This window comes from Eubalaena glacialis, chromosome 2, assembly GCF_028564815.1.
Source record: "Eubalaena glacialis isolate mEubGla1 chromosome 2, mEubGla1.1.hap2.+ XY, whole genome shotgun sequence".
In the NCBI taxonomy this organism is placed as follows: Eukaryota; Metazoa; Chordata; class Mammalia; order Artiodactyla; family Balaenidae; genus Eubalaena; species Eubalaena glacialis.
Genome location: NC_083717.1, coordinates 52,648,949 through 52,668,643, shown reverse-complemented (window position 1 = coordinate 52,668,643; position 19,695 = coordinate 52,648,949). Strand labels below are relative to the sequence as shown.

The 19,695-nt window shown below is 43.2% G+C and overlaps 1 protein-coding gene across 1 annotated transcript in view; it reads left to right on the top strand.

The window, feature by feature from the left end:
• Window positions 1-3,132: 3,132 nt before the first annotated feature.
• Window positions 3,133-19,695, top strand: part of CHSY1 (chondroitin sulfate synthase 1) — a 74,549-nt gene continuing 57,986 nt past the window's right edge. The window contains exons 1-2 of the mRNA XM_061181823.1: window positions 3,133-3,455; window positions 16,919-17,414. Coding sequence (XP_061037806.1) covers window positions 3,133-3,455; window positions 16,919-17,414 — 819 coding nt within the window. The remainder of the gene's footprint in view (window positions 3,456-16,918; window positions 17,415-19,695) is intronic.

The following is a 19,695-nucleotide window of genomic DNA, read 5'->3' as shown; positions in this document are numbered from 1 at the left end:
GTTCTGGGCATATGCCTCCAGCTGTGAAATCCCCCCATGTAGGAGAGTTCTGCCTCCTGATCCAGGCCTCTGAGGGGGCACTTGCTGGGACGCTTGTGGATCCTTCTCCAGGAGAACTGCCTCAGCTAGACCATCCAGCTGTGCAGGAATTTCCCCTCCATCTCCCCACGCTGTACTTGGGAAGCTGCCCCAACCCCATTGTGAAGGCTCCTGGAGCCCCTGGCCAACTTCTACAGGACCCTGCCCTCCCTCTTCTCCTCCTGCCCTCCCCTACTTTTCGTGGGATGACTTCACCTGTGTCATAGTCTCCTTGACCCAGGTGCTCTAAACCTTCAGGTCCAGTCATTATGGAAAATAGGGTATCCTCTCTACATTATGAAAGACACACTCCCACTGAGACTGCAGGTATGCAGGTGAGGCTGCTGACCTAGGAACTGAGGGACACCTAGGAGCCAGGAAATGGAGGAGGACAAAACATTTAATTGCCATCACACATTTATGTACTTTTTATTAGATTTTAGTCTAGATGAGGAAGTACAGAAGTTTAAAGCAGGTTAGCAAATATTGAAATCATTATGTCATGAAATTGAACATCTGTATCTTGCTAGATTTGTGCTTTATAGAAATCACTGTGAATTATGGGGCTGTTGCTGAATTTGGGGGATCTGGTGACTATTCGGCATTTGTGGCTTATGGTCTTACTGGAAACCTCTTTGGGTGATTTTCAAGTCTGTAATTCATGGTTACGTGTTCTGTATTTTTCTCAAGACCACTGTTGGAATCCTGTGTTCACTGAATAATGAGTATTTTATTTTTAGATGTGGATCACCTCCTAGGGAGGAAGCCTGTGGGAAGGTGGGTAATGAACTATTTCTGACATAAATCACAAGTGCCAAAGAAAGTGCTGATATCCAAAGAATAAACAAGAGTGACCACCATTCAATTGCAGAGATGATATCTCTCTCACAAGGTGGCACTTTAAATTGTGTAATATTTCAATCTTTTGGTCATCTTAGCAATGAAGAAAGATCCAAAGTTTACCCCAAGCATGCTTATTTTCTGTCCCTAATTCATGGGTTCATTTGATTAAATGAAGGGAAGCTGTCAGGCCCAGGAAAATACTTTGCTCTCTGGGAGTTTCATTAAAAAACCCCAATACACTGGTGACAAAGTAATAACACTAATATTTACACAAACATTTGTTGTATGGGCACTTCATCAGCTTTTGTTACCTTAGCTGCGTTTTGTTTGTTTTTGTTTTTTAAAGAGGAAATGTGGAGCTTCCCTGGTGGCGCAGTGGTTAAGAATCCGCCTGCCAGTGCAAGGGACACAGATTCAAGCCCTGGGAAGATCCCACATGCCAGGGAGCAACTAAGCCCATGCACCACAACTACTGAACCTGTGCTCTAGAGCCTGCGAGCCACAACTACTGAAGCCCAAGCGCCTAGAGCCCGTGCTCCACAACAAGAGAAGCCATCGCACTGAGAAGCCCGCACACCACAGAGAAGAGTAGCGTCCACACACCGCATTGAAGAGTAGCCCCCACTCGCCGCAACTAGAGAAAGCCCGCCCGGCAGCAAAGAAGACCCAACGCAGCCAAAAATAAATAAATAAAATAAATACATTTATTTAAAAAAATAAGAGGATATGTGTAAAATTTAAAATCCATCATAGAGAATCCGGTTCTCAAAACCTGTCTTTAGAAATCCACGGCACTTTTATGGACGGACTATGTTAAAATATTGACAAAGATTCAGATTAGAGATACTGACTGTCCACATAGACTGTAAATACAAGAGCATTAACATTACCTACCATTTCTTCAACATACATTAAATGCGGGTAGTGTTAGGAGCTTGGACATTAAGTATAGCTTTTTTTTTAGCTTAGAAACTAGTGGCAGGGAACAAGGTAACTGAATTCACGGTTCATTCTCCAAGCGTGCACGTCTCAAACGGCTCCTGAACTGTTTATTCTATACGTGCTCGCTCCTACCCGCACAGCGGCGCGAACAAAGATACAGTGTGAATTGGGCAGACGCAGGCAAGGTAGCCGGTGAGGTCCGCCTGGCTGAGGGCTGGGCATGGGGAGTGGGGTTTATCTGAAGACAGTCTATGCAGGAGGAACGAGCGGTTCGTGGAGAGTTTGCGGACCAAGAAGTCCCTTCTTAAAAATCCCTCCTAAGATTCACGCTACCGATGCATCTTGCAGAACGGGACAGCCGGCAGGCACGGCCCCTCCGAGGAGATACCCTCGGGCCGGTGCTGGGCGCCGCTGCTGGGAGTCCGAGCGCTGGCCGGCGGCTGTGTGGTCGCCGAGAGGCTAACGGGCTGCCGGGCGCCGCGGTCCAAGCCCCCGCCGGCGCCGAACCCGGCCCCACGCCCCCTCCGCCCGGGCGGCCTGGCCGCAGACCGCGCGGGCGCAGCCGGGCGGGGCGGCGCTGCGCGGCGCGGCGCGGGCTCCGCGCCCGCCCGAAGGGTTGATTTTTTTTTTTTTTTTTGGTCAAACTTTGGCCACGTGAACCGCCCTCCATTCACTTTTGCGCCAATCGGGCGACGCGGACGGATCCCGAGAGGGGCCAGGCTCCGCCGCCGCCGCCGGGGCCGCTTCATAACGCGCCGTGCGTGACGTGAGGCACTCCTGTTGCAATGGCGAGCTAAGCCGGAGGATGTGCTGCGGCGGCGCCGGCCACGAAGAGGATCGGGGCGGGCGCAGCGCCAGCGGAGCCGAGCCAGCTGGGGGACGAGGGCTGGGCGGGACGGGGGCCCGGACTCGGCTGCCACTGCCGTCGCCGTCGCGCTGGCCACTTGCCCCGGAGCGCGAGCGGGAGGAGCCGCCGCCGCCTCGCGCCCGAGCCGCCGCCGGCGCGCGCCGGGCATGGTCCCTTCATAAAGGCACAGGCCGCGGCTGTGGGGGTGGGCGTGCGGAACAAAGCGCCGGCGCGGGGCCTGCGGGCGGCTCGAGGGCTGCGATGGGCACGGCGGGCCCGCGGCGGCCTCGGCGCTGCCCGGGCCGGGCCTCGAGGCGCTAGGGCGGGCTGGCCTCTGCGGGCGGGGGCGGCGGGCTGAGGGCGCGCGGAGCCTGCGGCGGCGGCGGCGGCGGCGGCGGCCCGGCGGGCGGAGCGGCGCGGGCATGGCAGTGCGCGGCCGGCGCGCCTGGCTCAGCGTGCTGCTCGGGCTCGTGCTGGGTTTCGTGCTGGCCTCGCGACTCGTCCTGCCCCGCGCCTCCGAGTTGAAGCGAGCGGGCCCACGGCTCCGCGCCAGTCCCGAGGGCTGCCGGCCTGGGCAGGCGGCCGCGGCTTCCCATGCCGGCGCGGCGCGCGGGGATGCGCGCGGGGAGCAGCTCTGGCCGCACGGCAGGGCCCAGGATGGCGGCCCGCACGACAGCAACTTTCTCTTCGTGGGAGTCATGACCGCCCAGAAATACCTGCAGACCCGCGCGGTGGCTGCCTACAGGTGAGCCCCTGGTCTCCGGGCACCGCCTCCTGCATCCAGCATCCCAGCGGACTGCCCAGCGGGTCCACCTGTGGCCCGTGGGATCGGGGTGCCGCGCGGGCGATGTCGGGCATTGGCAGCAGAGGTCAGAGGCGGGATGGTGAGCGCAACGCTCAGAAGGAAGGGCTTTGGGGTCAGACGGACCAGGGTGGCCCCTCTGGGTGTGGTCCTCACCCTGACTTTCTGCAAGGGACTTCATCTTTTCTTGTCCGAGTCCTCGCCTTTGTTAAATGAGCCCGAATGAACATTTCCCTCGTAAGGTTGTTGGGAAAACTTAGCACAGTACTTGTGATAGTGATGGCAGTGGGGATTACTATTTGAGCCTCTGAAATCTTCACCTTTAGCTTTGTAGAACTAGAGCCGATGTTAAGTTAATCTAGTTAGAGTCCTTCCACTTGTAGGTTTCACTGTTGGAATCATTTCGGTAAATGGAAGCGGGTACCCATTGCACACTCAACCCCGCCAGTCTGTTGAATAATTGGAAAGAGAACCTTTGGGAAAAGCAGTTACTGGCCCATGGTAGATTTGGTGTTAACTAGCCCAGTTGAGTGATGTGTGTGTTATCCGGTATCTGGGCTCTGGTTGGCCATATGAGTTAGAAAAGTGGCTGGAATCATGTTCAGGATTAACAAAGGGATTAGCCAAAGTAATCTTTAGAAGCGAGAAAGAGAGATGATTTTGGAATGGCAGATTTGTATTGGAATGAATTTGAGGTAGAAGAGGGATGTAGATTCAATAAAGGGATTTAATGGAAACCTTATATGTGTGAAGTACAGAAATGCTTACTCTACAGATAAGATTTGGGATTCATCCAGCCACAGAGCAAACCAATGCGCGGGAGGTCATCTGGGAATGGACTCTTAGAGCAGTCATTGCTGAGCAAGGCCAAGCTGGTTGCTGTTGGTTCTTAATTTATAACCAATATCTTTATAACTTCAGCTTTTAACTCTAGTTCTGGTCTAAATTTTCAGGCATTAGATGTTGTGAGGGGAAAAGCATATATGGATCTCCCTTCCTTTAAGGGGGGAAGTAAAGGACTGAAAAGGAAGATGAAAGAGCAGTAGAGAATGTCTGCCCTTTCAGTGCATTGATTCCTCATTCCTGTGTGTTTCCATTAGGATCTTGTTTAAGTCCAGAGCCCAGGTTCTGCCAGCAAGGGTCCTGAGTGCCTGAAAAGGTTAGAAAAGGTAGCATAAATTTGACTAAGATTGTGATTTGGGAACCTGCAGATCAAGGTTTTCTCCCAGATCTATCATGAATTATCTGGTATTTTATACGAATTGTGTTTTTTGTTGTTTTTTTTGCATTGAAGTATAGTTGTTCTACAATGCTTCAGGTGTACATGTGCTTTTTGAAAAAAGAAATGTCTACATCAGAAAACGAGGATGAGCTGTTGACAGCATGATTTTGAAAGTAAATCTACATGACTCCAGTTTGGTGACAAGTTCTTTGAAATCACAAATTTGGGACAGTTACCAAAGTAGTTTGTTCAGATAGTAAACGGTGTGATTCCCTGCCCCCCAAACAAATACATGTTCATAGATACCAAATCAATATATACAGACTAGTAGGGGTCCTGGTACACCAGCAATACTCAGAAAATGTATGGCAAACTGGACTTACTATTTAACACCTGGGGATGATCTTTTCCCAAAGCCCATGCTTGAGGCTCTACTCTTGGCCTCCTTTCCAAATCTCCTACCTCATCTTTTTTGGAGGTAGGATTTTATCTCATTGTTTATTTTCTTTAAGACAGTTAGGGAAAAGTAGAAACACAATTTGCCCTCTGACCCTTCTTTGTGGCAACTCTGCCTTTTTGATAAAACCCTTACCAGGAAATGGTGTATACTATTTAGTAATTCTGTCAGCTTTCCTGCATACCTTTTCCTGTATCTCTCTGATCATAAGGAGTCATATTAGTTGGAGCCTGGGGGTGGACCTGCTTTGCTGGTTAAGGGCCTCTGCTTCTCAGCCTGTCAACCCTGTGTTTAGACTGGCTGCAGGGATGGCACAAGACAATTTTAGACTTAAGGAACTTTTGGGGAAGGCCAGAATTGGGATGGAGGTTATAGGATGTAACTTATGATTATGGCTTCGCTGTGCTTTGCAGCCTGGGCCAAAAAGTCCACACTCAGCTCTTAAATTGGTAATTTCATGCAGTATACAAGTTGGCTTGAATCTTCTAGCACAAGGTAGATCTCTAGTTTGGCACTGAGTTTTACATCTCCCCTGAAAGACAAATTCATTCTTTAGCTTAGAAAAAAACCTCAGTGTTTTTTGTTTTTGTTTATTAAAGTAAAATTATTGTTTGGCTTGTGGGTTGAAGGGGATGGCAGTGTTTTTAGTAAGATGGTACTATGATGTACTTTTATGCTAGGATGTTGAAAATGTCAGAATTCAGATCTAGGGACTAGAAACTGTCTGAGATCCAGAAAGGAGCTAAAGCCTTCGAAAAATTCAAGGAGATACACTTGTCTGCACTAAAGTTGGTGCACTTTAATGATCGAAGAGCCCCATCATTACTGACTTTTACTTTTTAGACCTGCCATATGCTTACAGTGGGGGAGAGGGATCACCAAGAGATGTTAGCAGTGCAGTGACAGCTGAAAGCAGGCAAGAAACAGATTTTAACAAGCAGGCAAAACAAAACTCAAAGTGTAGCCCATCAGAGACAGGCCAAGGGTAACTCCCTCATAGGCACTGAGCAGATACCATAGCTGTTAAATTGACAGGAGTGATCCTGGTTCATCAGAATGTTCCCATACACTTAGGGTTTGTCCCTTTGTTCAGCAAATACATGCATGGCCCCTTGGGTCTGGACTCTGAATGTTGGGGAACACAAGAGTGAAGATGCTAGTTCTCATGGAGCTTCTGCTCTAGTGGGAGGGACAGACACTAAAAAGAGGGTTTCGGCTAGTGATGGGTGCTGTGAAGAAAATAGAGCAGGGTAAGGGCAGGGTGGGGTGGTGTCTCTCTCTGTTAGGTTGTTGGGGAAGGCCTCCGAGAGTGTGGTGTTTGGGCCAAGATCTGATAATGAGCCTTTGTGGGAATGTCATTGACGAGCGTGCTAGGCAGAGGGAAGAGTTGGTAAATTACAAGGCAGGAACCAGTTTGGAAAGGAATTTGAAGAAGGTCAATAAAAAGAGGATGAGGCCGATAGTGTCTGGTCTTATGGAATTTTACTCTAAGTGAATTAGAAATGCTTTGGAGGATTTAGATGGGAAAGGGAGGGCTTGCATTATATTCTGAAAAGTTAATTCTTGCTATTGTGTGGAGAATAGATTGTAGGGGAGTAAGGAGATGTTAGGAGATGGTCCAGGTGGAGATGAGCATGGTTGGGACTAGAGTGGTATTAATGGGGATGGAGAGAAGAGGATGGTTCCAGGATATATGCTGGAGCCAGAGTTGAAGATGTGTTGACAGAATGCTTGTGAGGGTTGAGGCAGAGAGGAATCAAGGATGACTTCTAGGATTTTGCCTTGAAAGAAAGGGTGGGTGTTGGTGTCACTTATTGAGATGGGAAAAACTAGAGGAGGAATAGATTTAGGGGGAAGGAGGTAAGTCAGCAGAGATCTGGTTTTGCACAGGAACAGGTGGATGTATCCTTAGCTTTATAAATGCAATGAATTTTAAAAAGAATTGAGAAAAGATTTATATCTGAAGTGATTACAGTGTGGGAGCTCTGAGATTGTCTTAAACTAAAATCCCCTTAGGGTTCTGGGTAGGGTGGTGTTCTACAAATAAACATATAAGATTTTTTTTTTTTTTAACTCATCCACAAAGTATTTGTGTTCTAGGTAATTTCACTTTAAAATGGTACAGTGATTCCTCCAAAGTTATTATGCTGGTTAATGACAAGTTCATCAGAATCCCTGGCTGGGTTCCTTGTGTCTTTTGTTATTAGCTGCAATTTGTATTTTTTCCATATTTTTTCTTTTTTCTTAGTCACATCATTTGATATACAGAAGTTAGATGTCCATGTAGTTCAGTCTTTTCCTTTCTGGTTTTAGGGTTGTTCTCCCCATAAGCTCAGATAGTTTATTGCCCTGGAGAGGTTTTTATTTTAAGTAACATGTTTCTGATTCTAGAAGGGGTACAAATCACCTCAACCTCATTTTTACCCCAAATGATACATTGTCTCAGCACCATCTGTTGAATAAGCTCCCATTTCCCTACCAATTTGAAATGCCATCTTCATCATACTCAAAATTCCTGGGTATGTTTTTGGACCTGCTCTTTTGTTTCATTGATCTTTCTGTCTTTTCTTGTGCCAGTACTACCTGTTGAAGTTATTGGAGGTTGAATAATATTTTAATATCCGGTACACAAGTTCTCCTTTGTTACTCTTCTGTTTCAAACATTTCTTGGCTATACTTACCTGTTCTTGCTGGGAGAGTTTTGGTGCTAGATTTTTTTTTTTTTTAATTAATGGTTTGATAAAAAAGAAAAAGCATTCATATTTAGCTCTTTAGTCCATTTTTGTGCCCAGAACACTAAGCTAATCCAACACCTTTTATTTATCTTGATTCTCGCTTCCCTTGCGCTGAAGACGGGAAACTGTTTTGTTCTTTCTCAGAAGAAAGAGGTGATGGTTCCCCTTCTTTGCCCCAGGAGTGATAAAGGGCGCTATTAAAGATTAGCATCAGTCTATAGGGAACTGTGGGAAGAAAATTTGAGAAACACTAGCTTTAGATATAGGAATCTTATTGCAAAATGTTGTTTTATCAGTTAATGGCCTCTTCCTAATGCTTTAAATGAAGGTAGACTGTTCCTTTTACCAACCTTAATGAGCAGATGTCAGAGTTCCTTCTTTTTTGAACTCAGTAAACCATGTTTATCTTGAAACAGTTTAGAGCAAGGCTTGCTTTCTCAGATAGAATTCAGTTTGGCAAAAAAATTACTGAAAGACTTCTATAATCCAAATAATCAACCTGTAAGTGAACTTTTGGGGCACAACCCATTTCACGTTATAAATTACCTGTATAAGAAAACTGGTGAAAATTGTGGTCCTGAAAATGACTTTAGTATTATATGTCATGGTTCCAGATCTTGATGGTCTCAAACAGAGTATTCCAAGGATAGTTGTAGTTGTCAATAGAAGAGTATACATGATTGTGTTTTTATTGCATTGGCAATTTCACTTTTCCCCATCCATTAATTAAGCTGCAGTTTTTGAAAATAGATTAATAATTCCATTCCTGCAGAGTTCATCATCTAGGGAAGGAAACAAACAATACTATTGAGTGATAGGGCTCACAGGGTGCCTGGACTAATTACTGTGTGGGTACAGAAGAAAGAGGCCTGCACTGACTTATGAAGGGGATCGAGGTGGGTCTCACTCACATTCTTACCCCTCTTCCCTTGCATAGTCTTGAAGGATGAGCAGGAGTTTTTGAGGCAGAGATGACAACAGGTTCCTGGAAATGTGGAATAGCAGGAAGTAGTGAAGGGATGATGAGAAAGGGCTGGGATCTGAGAGCTAGTAATTCCATTAGAAACTTTTCCAAAGGAATTTAAAGATGTGTTCAAGGATGTATGTTATGAAGTGGAAATTGCAAGTATCTTTGGTGTCCTGCATTAGGAGCTATGGACCATAATTGATTTCACTAATTTGTCCATACTGTGATCTACTTCTCTAACCTTAAAAAATGATGTGGCCACAACACTGTAAAGCAACTATACTCCAATATTAAAAAGAGAAAAAAAAAAGATGTGGTTGAAATGTGTTTATTGGAATGAAGGGAGGTTCATAACATATCTAAGTGAGAGTAGGTTTTAAAATTGTATGCCCAGTATGAGACCATTTTAAAAATCAAACGAAATAAATGTTTGTGTTTGTGTGACATAGAAAAGAAAATGTAAAAGAATATACATACCACGATGCTGAATGATTTTTCATATTGGCACTTTCTTGTATTTTTGAGTTTTTCTACAGTGAACACTTTGTAATAAAGCTACATAACTACAGTTAAAAAAGAAAAAGGAGGTGACAGCTCTTGGGAGGAAATGTGAGTGAAGTTTTGAGCGTGTTAAATTGTAAGTACCTGCAAGACTGCTGAGCATAGATGGCATGTTGGCCCTGGGTTCCCTGGGGTTTCAAGTCACGGTCATTCTTGTTTCAGTAAATGACAGTTACTCCTGCCCCAAAATGTAGGGTTAACACATGTATTTGGTTATTGTAACTGTATTTCCTCAGTTACTGTAACTTCACCCTTCCAGGTGATACTTGGGAGAATCAGGTGACAGCGTTTTTAATGTGAGGATTTTTGTATATTCATATAAGTATTCAGTGCCTTCATCTATTATTGTCAGTGTGTTTTTGGCTTCTGGTTCTGGATAGAATTGGAGGAACAAGAAACTAAGTTACAGTGTAAAAGTAGTGAAACTGTTCGTCTCACCTTAATTCAGTGTCATTTCCTGAAGCGTTCAGGGCTGCTATATTTTTTCTGTAGTTGAGTACATTTTTCTGTGAATGATTAAAAATAAGGTGTAGACTGCTCTGATTTGATGTGAACTCTGGGCTTGCAAAACCCGAGAATTATTGAAAATGTAGATACTAATGCCATTAAAATGATTGTCTTGTAAATTGAACCTAGGTGCTGATTTTCTGTTAAACTTTGTTCTGTGTGTTTCCAACCTAATACCAGAAAATAATTGGGCAGGATTTAGAGTGGCAGAGGGACCCACACATGGAATGAGGGTTTCAGAAAGTAACGTTTGAATGAAGTCTTCTGGTCTTCGAAACCAGCCCAAACTCTGAAGGTGTCCTTGACAGGCAGGTCTCAGCCAGGCAGACAGAGTGGGAGGAGGTGGCTGAAGTGGGTGTAAGCCTTCTCTTATCATCTCTGACGACTGTTTTCTCAGCCTTAGCAGTAGAGGTGGGACTGCAGAACAAATGTGGGCAGACAGGTGTGGGGATGCACAAGCCAGTAGGCTGGCCAGTGGAGGTGTTGGAATCCGACCTCACTTGCGTCCTGGTTTCCACATCTGTTAGCTTTGTGATCTCGGGCAAATTACTTACCTGGCTCTGAGCCTCAGTCTTCTCATCTGTAAAACGTGGTATCGGTGCCTCTCACACCTTGTGGAGTTGTCATAAGGTTGAGTCTGATGCCCTCAACACACTGCCCTGCACGCCATGACTCCTTTCGCGTGTTGGTGATTGGGAAGCTGCCTTGATGCCAGGGAACACCTCAACAGAGGAAGAAGACTGGCTTGCACAGGAGTTGGCTGTGGGTTCAGGGTGGTTTTATTGTTTACATTAAACAACACTGATTTTTTTTTTTCTTAGAATTATATTTGAAAACTAATTTTGTTTATGCATGATTAAGAATTAGTTGTGTATTTACGCTTTTAAGTGTACAGCAGCAAAATATAAACTATCAGTGTATGCAAAGTAGCTCTCTGAGACTTGAAGCTTTGGAAATGGACCACAGGATCAGAATTTGCCTTCTGCCGCTAACGCTCCAAATTTTAATTCTTGTGTTTCAAAGAGAGTGTATTTGTGGTCTCTTTGTTGATGAGTATTTCTATTGTTTGCTGTGAACCTAGGCTCAAAGGGCAGGTTGCTCTTAGCTGTTAATACCTTGGAACTGCCTCCTGGGCTAGTGCCCAGGCCGTTGTTGAGGTGGGAAGCTGTAATCCACCCTCCAACATCTTTACTGGGGGAAGGGGGCAGGAAGGCTCTTTAATGCTTGCTTTTACGTTAAGTCTAGTTTTCAGGATTAATGGTAAGGAGTCTAATTTGATTTTTCCTTTAAAAATTTTCCCCAACATTTATGATCCCCGTTATATATTTCCCCACCTACTTCTAAAAAGAATTTGAGATTGCTCATATCATAAGGTCATATCCAGTGAGACAGTTAAAAATTTTAAAAGAGGAAGCCACATATCCGGAAACCACATACACGGAAGGGGGAACCTGCAGCTAAGTACCCTGACTGCAGTGCTCCTGGAGCTAATGGGCTGAATAAGGCTTGTATATCCTGCGGGGGGCATTCCTTCAGTTCCAGGAAAGGCCTTGAGTCCTCACTGGGTAGACTGTCTGGGAAGACCTCAGTTCTCCCAGGCCCGTGGCTGCTCTGACTGGCAATATAGAACTGTCCTGCGTGTACTTTTTTGGGAGGATGAGCTAAGATTACTGCTCCATCACATGGTGCCTCCTATAAGGGTACTCAATACATTTGCTCCGTTTCTCTACCACAGATGCAGGGGAGAAACTTCCCTGAGGTCTTAGTATCTGGAATCATTATGTCACTTAACCCTGAACAGTGAGACACAGTCTTGTGACTTCTCTTGGTTGTCTGCTGGAAGGCTTATAACTGAATTTGGCCCCGTGTTAACAGACATAGAGGCCACTTGACAACAGATAGGTTTCCCCGCCCCCCCGCCCCCCAGCTCACTGGCTCTGCCTGGCCGTGGGTGTAGAGGTGGGTGGGCAGCCCCTACCCTGATTTTCCCCTCCCTGCTACAGGCACCACCTTCATGCCTTGCTCCAACTTTCCAACTTTTGTTTTTCTTTCGCTTAATTTTCTTGTTTATTCTTTTCATCCTGTGTGCATTTTGGTTAAGTTGTCTTAAATCCTTTCTGTAATAGGGAAGAATATAAATGTATACATTTAATTTCTGTTATCTATCAGTTCTGCAGGGGAAAACTATATTCTCCCTTCCTTCCTTGACTACAAATTCTGAGGTGATTTGATCATATGAGTCTTTTCAAACTCACCACTGTAACCATCAGACCACATATGTAACAGTGATTTGAGGGGACTCACAGAAAATCTCCCCTTCTTATTTATAAAACTTATTGTAACTATTAAAGTTTAGAAAATGTGAAAGAAAGTACTCACTCTTACTCCATTTTTCTTTTAGTTTTTTCCATTGATTAGAGTAAAGAAATATTTTTATTACACAAGTAAAATTATCTGTTAAATATTTTTATTTCTTTGGATGGTTTTTAGTTTAAACCTTTCTCCTGGATTAAAAAAAATTTTTTTTCCCTAACTCTATTTGTTGTAGAAAACATGAAGAAAAGTAAATCCCTTCTGATCCTCTATCCAAAAATAACCATAGTAAACACTTTGGTGTAGAGTTGTACTTTATTTTATTTTGTATGTGTACTTTTGTTCCCTTATTAATACATATCACAAGTATTCTATTGTCTGCTTTTAAAATTTACCTGTATATTATGAATGTGTACCCAGGACAACAGTCATGCTGTAGATGTGGTTTCGTACAGAAATGTATTTTATGTATTTTTTATTAAAATGACATGAATAGAAATGGAGACTGTTATTAAATCCTAACTCAGCAAAGTCAATCCTCAGCGAAGCTAATGTCCAGCTGCATGACTTAACTGTGATTTAGCTTGGTATAGGGTCAGTGTTTAGAAGCCTGGAGGAAAGGAAGGTTATTAGCTTGGCACTCTAGATTTCAGTTGTTTTATCTGTGCTTTAGCAAGAGTTGGTTATCAGTCCATTGAAAAGTGAGCTTTCCGGCAGGGGCCCTTGCAAATGTTCTGTGGTTTCAATTAAGTGAGAGCTCTTTGCTCCTGGTTACAAACGTGTTGATGGCAAAGTTGACATTTGCTTATGAAAATTAAGGAAGCTGACCTGTTCTGTCTCAGAAGGGGGGCCAGTTTGCTTCTTCAGTACCAGTTCCCTCATTTCTTTGAAATTATTGATGCCCTCCCCCTGGCTTCCCCAGGGTGGTGAATCATGATTTATGTTCCAGAACTGTTTATGGAGCTATTTAAGCTAAAGTTACCCTAAGTAAAAAGATCATAATTTGTCAAGATTGAAGGATTTACAAAAGCTCCATATTAAGAGATTTCCCTCAAATCAGCAGTCATTTAAGAACAGAAAAGGGCAACATGAGGTTTTTCCTTGGGTTACCTGAAAAGGAAAAGATAATAATCAGTGGAGTTACCTTAAAACTGCAGAGAGGCTTTTAAAGATGGTTTGAGGTTAGATTGTCTGTTTTTAAAATTAACTGGTTGCTTTTCCTGGACAAATTACACCATTTCAGGTTATAGTTCAAGTATTAATCACATCACTGATGGTTGTACTGCTAGTGCTTCCATTGCTATATTCTATCTGGGGTGGCACATAGGAAGCAGAGCCAGACAAAATGAATTTTGATCCTCAGTCTAATATGAAAGATTCTGGTGTTTTAAGTGAGAACACTTTTAAAGTTTAAAGTCTTTTTAGACTTCTATCCTGACAGTGTCTTGAGATTGATAGTATGATAGAACTCTGTTATATAGCTTGAGTGTCAGGTTTTTAGCCAGAAATAAGAGAAGCAGCATTTTTCACAATCCTTCACTCTGGTGTGTAATCTTGAGACTGACTATTCCAAGTTCAGCCCACACTTTCCTGTCTCCCTCATTTTTCTTTCAGTACCTTATTTTATTTGCAAACTCTTGTCTTCCCTAATAAGTCACACTTATGTAATGCTTACCTCATGCCAGGCTGACTTCTAAGCACTTTTAGATGTAATAATCCATTTAACCCTCACCACAACCCTATAAGGCAGGTACTATTATTATCCCCAGTTTACAAATAAGGAAAGTGAGTCACAGAGTAACTTGCCCAAAGTGAAGCCAGGATTTTCACCCCAATAGCCTGATTCCAGAGTCCATGCTCTTAACCATCATACACTGTATTGTGTCTCAAGAACAGGTTTTTCCTCTGAATGTAAGCATTGTCTTACCGACCCCGCATTCCAAATAACCCCATGATGCTTTAGGATTTTAATGGCTTCTGGAGTTGACTTACTTGAGTACTACTTTGAATGTGGTATGTATTATTAATCACAGAAGCAGTTGGGTAGAAGCTAAAGCTAAGTTGATTTTATTCACTACCCTTTTAAAATCAGTTGTAAGATACTACAGACTATTTTGTTTACAATTATTTCAGAAGTACCATGAACGGTAGTATATTTCAACTCCAGCATGTCTGTGGATTTTACCTCTTAATAATTATATTCTGGTTGTGTTTTGATTAAGTTGCTTTCTTTCTGCATGTAGGAATGTTAGTGTGCCTCACCTGGAAATTTCTCAAAGATAAGAGACAACTGGTTTCTTGCCCTTTTGCGTGCGCGCGCTCATATATATGCACGGCATCTTTAAGTCCCTTATTTCACACGAGTGACCAGTATTTATTGAACTCTATTACATGCCAAGGACTGAAATTATTTATGTTTTTGAAGAATTGTTCTGCCAAACAAAAATCATTTCTACATGAAGGGAGGAATAAGGGGCTTCTTGACTTGGCTGGGGGATCTTCTTGGTATAACGTCGTTATCACTGACTTCCCCAGACTGGGAAATTGTCTCCCTCCTGATGATGGTGCTATGTCAGAAGAGTGCATTTAAGTTATATTTTATGTAGGTTGGGGTTCATTCCCATTTTAAAATGGACTTTTCTCTTTACAGGAGGGGTTGATTTCTCTTTAAATTAATTACCTCGTTCCTACTATGTTTACATCCTTTTTTTCAGGAGCAAATCCTTTGTAAAAATGAAGTACAGTACCTGGTATAGCATCTGTAGTCCCATCAGGTTTCATTATGCCGAATTCTTTGTTAAGGGTTCTGTAAATGGCATAAGACCTGTAGGTCCATTTAAAATCCATAGGCATTAAAGGAAAAACATTACAACTACTGTATTACATCCATTGTAAGATGCACTTTTTTTTTTCACATTTTAACATCTCTGAAGTGAGGATGCATTTTACAGTTGCTCTCATCATGTGATTATGATTGGCTATACAGGCATATCTCGGAGATACTGTGGAAGTTCCAGGGTGCTGCAATAAAGCAAATATCCCAATAAAGCGAGTCACAATTTTTTTTTTGGCTTCCCAGTGTATATTAAAATTATGTTTATGCTTAACAGACTGTGGTCTGTTAAGGTGCAATAGCATTATGTTTAAAAAGCAATGTACATATGTTAATTTTAAAATATTTTATTTCTAGACCTTTCTCACCTTCTGAGATGGCCCACATTCTGTCTGTGGAGTGTGTTTCTCTCTAAATAAATTCACTTCTTACCTATCACTTTGTCTCTCACTGAATTCTTTCTGTGATGAGACGTCAAGAACCTGAGCTTCATTAAGTCCTGAAACCAGGAAAAAGCTGAGAAGCAGACCTGAGACCTGGGATTGCTCAGACCACCTTAAATCAGCCTCACACCCCCAGCTACTCTGGAAATTCCTTTCTCCGTGGTGGTTGGCTGGGTGCACCAGCCAATCCGCCTGTGGCGCTCCCACATGGGTCCGTGAGGTCACAATGAGCACTGGCCAATGGGGATCAAGGAACCGGCAACCAATGGCAGAAGGTGCTAGGATCGGCTGGGCCAATGGGAAGGCAGCGAGGCGCTCCCAGCTGGGTATGGAGAACGTGGCTCCCCCTCCCTAAGAGAAGCTGAGACCTTCGTGGTCACCTGATCCTGGCGGGTTGGGGGGACTCCGGCTCGGTTAGTATCCAGAGAACGGGGAGAAGCTAGCCACCAAAAAAAAAAAAACAAAAAACTTTATTTCTAAAAATGCTAACCATTATCTGAGCCTACAGAGCCTACCATCAGCCTCTTTTTGCAGTAGGAACATCAAAGATCACCATAACAAACATAGTAGTAATGAAAAGTTTGAAATATTGTGAGAGTTAAAATTGTGACAGAGACATGAAGTGAGCAAATGCTGTTGGAAAAATGGTGCCGATAGACTTGCTCCTGCAGTGGCTTCCTGCTGCTTTAAAGCATAAAGGCCCACATCTCTGGAGGGTTGCTAGGCCTTGCAGTTTTCCCCCATCAAGACAGCCCCCCCCCCCACACACACACTCTGGGTCTGCTTCTCATCCTTGATGTCACCAGCCTCAGGGAAGCATTCTCTGCTCCGTGTGTGGTTGGTGTCCTTTGTTTGCTCACCTTTCTTGGATAAATGTACGTCTGGCCTCATGTCGACTCCACATCAGCTGCAGGGTCTGTGTTTTGCTCACCGCTGCATCCCCGTGGCCTGATGCATACTTGGCACTTGATGAGCATTCCAAGAAAATGTGTTGAATGAACAATTTTTTTTTTTTAATTTTTTGTTTTAGAGAGCGGAGGAGTTTGTAGGTAGGGAGTTGGTAGTATCAGAGAATTAACCTGAATATCTAGACTTGGTGCCTTGGCAATTTGGTTTTCAGCCATAGCTAAAAGATAGTTATCCGGGAAATATTTTAATACTTCGTCATTCTTTTTCATTGGGATTCTTTTGAAAATGAGTTAGGACTTTGCAATACCCGGTAGTGTGGGCTTCCGTTAAGGGGAAGCTTTTTATCATCCTTTTGAATGTACATTCAAAGTGATTCAACATGAATCAAGATATGGGAATTTATGGAAATGGGAAGCCTGGAATAAACTGTTCCCTCACTGATGTTTATTTTAATTCCAGAACATGGTCCAAGACAATTCCTGGGAAAGTCGAATTCTTCTCTAGTGAGGGTTCAGACACATCGATCCCAATTCCAATAGTGCCACTACGGGGAGTGGACGACTCCTACCCACCCCAGAAGAAGTCTTTTATGATGCTCAAGTACATGCATGACCACTACTTGGACAAGTATGAATGGTTTATGAGAGCAGACGATGATGTTTACATCAAAGGAGACCGTCTGGAGAATTTTCTGAGGAGTTTGAATAGTAGTGAACCCCTCTTTCTTGGGCAGACAGGACTGGGCACCACGGAAGAAATGGGGAAACTTGCTCTGGAACCTGGTGAGAACTTCTGCATGGGGGGCCCTGGTGTGATCATGAGCCGGGAAGTTCTCCGGAGAATGGTACCACACATCGGCAAGTGCCTCCGGGAAATGTACACAACCCACGAGGATGTTGAGGTGGGAAGGTGTGTCCGGAGGTTTGCAGGGGTGCAGTGCGTCTGGTCTTATGAGGTAAGAACAGAAGAACATCTGTTGATTTTGTTACTAGTTCTGGACCAGTCATAGGAAACTATTAGTGATAATGTCCTCTTTAAGGCTTAAACATTCATATTAAGTTATACATTTTTACCTTAGTTCTTTTAATTTGAATTCTCTCTTATTACTTTTTCTCTTGGTTTTTAGAACATACCTTATGTACTTTTGTCCTAAAATCTTAGTTAATAATGGCATTTGGGACCCAAAGAAAAGGGTTAATACAGGTCACAGTGATACTTTCATGATTTTCCAGAAGATTTATCTAATCTGACTTCTGATTTTGCAGATGTGATTATAAGAGTGTCCCTTTTCTCCCAAAGGTCTGACTTCTCTCATCAGGTCATGTTGACCGACATGGTTTAGAAACTTACATGTTTTAAATTCATAAAATGAGTAATGATGTAAAACAGCCAATAGTATTTGGCTTTGCATTTATATTAAACCTTGACTTTTTTACAGTTGTTATGATCTGTGAGTTTGCAATATAGTTGTTCCTTTCAGAATAGGCAGTTTCCAATTTATATTGATACATCGGTGCAATTTTTTGAAGGAAACCTACTTGGGGATGTTTTCTCTTTAATAGTTCTGGAGAATATGAGTTAGCTTTTGACTTTTCTTTGTTTTTATTGGCAGATGTGCACCTCTTGCCTACAGTTGCAGGATGTGATATTAGTCAGAATGGAAAAAATGATTTAGGTTGTGTTGTGTTTAGATTGATACACTACTGATAGTTGTGAGGAGCAAAGGGAATTGCTAGACCTTTGCCCAAGAAAAAGAAATGCATTTTCAGATGTAAACTGTTAGCTTGTCTTCTGAGTTAATTTTCTAAAGTGCTTGTGTGAAGAAATGGTATTCTTGCCTGTACTTGCCTTTCTCCTAGACTTCTTTTTAAATGTCTCCTAATCACACTATTTCTTTAGTTTGAACTTTTAGGGAAGTGGACATTTTCGAGTATACAGGAAGTAGTCTTCGTATAGTTTCCAGTTATAAAAGAAACATTTTAAATCCCAAATGTGATCTGAGTGAACACTCTAATCTCTTTGTGTACCTCCCCCGCCTCCCCATGCATGGGCCATTGCTCACTGGATCTAGGGGGATTCTGTTTTCATGGATTTTTGCTGCTAGGAAAGCTGTTTGGAGATTTCGTGCAGTTTTAAGCATGATACAGCTGGCAGTATTCCTGCATTTTTCCCATCCTTAATTAAGTAGTTATAACCTTAACAAGTTTCATTATTCTTAAAATGTGTAATGCCTTCTGTATTTTGGAGTGCTTTATGCTGCCCCTGATCTCTGAGAAGCTAGCCTTCCTGCTAGAACTGCAGAGGATAGGCCTACCTTTGAGAGAGAATTTTTAAAAATCTGTTTTAGTGTTGTCATGCTGTTAGATCTTACACGCTGATAGATGGACACCAACAGAGTCAGTACCTTGAGTTTATCAAGAACTCTGACCTAACATTAGTGCCAAGATAGAGTGAGAAAGTATTGTCCTGAGGGTGTAGGGGTTGGGAGACAGTTTTGGGGCTATTTCCCTTTATTATGATGTAATCGCCAAAGTTTTCTAAGGCCTGAAGTGAGGGTGCTGGGAATCATCCTGTCTGTACACTTGGAACTGCCGGTTAGACTTGACGCATCTGGTAAATGACCTTATTAGCTAAAAGGATCTGGTGGGGGAGGAAGCTCCTTCCCTGGGTCACTCCCTGTCCTTGCCCAGGATCTCCTGAGTCAGCTTCAGATGCTGTCGCTACTGCTTTGCATTTCTCTAAATGCCTGATGACACAGTTTTTTCTAGATACTGCTGGCTTGATCTCCACAGGGCTTGTACCAGATGACTCTCCTTTTGTGGGAGAATATCTTTTCCCAGAGTGTGGCTTGCAAATGTGGTATTTTTATTATATGCAAATTGTGAGTTTAAGTGTAGTCTAATTTATCATTCTTTTCCTGTGTGGTTTGTGCTTTTCATGTCTTAAGAAATTCTTCCCTTCCTTGGGTCACAGGAACTTTCTATACATTTTTCTATAAATTTAGTTTTGCCTTTCACATGGAGTTCATCCTTATCATTTTTAAGAATTCTATTGGGACATTTATCATTTTATTAGACCTTTGATTTCTTTTCCGTTTCCTTTTTTGTTCTAACAAAAAAGGCTTAAGAGGTTCTAACCTAAGTCGTCATTAGGATTTATCATTGTGTTCACCACTCAGGCGAGATTAATACCCTCATGTGGATGAGGAACTTTTATTAAACTTTCTGTAAATCTAG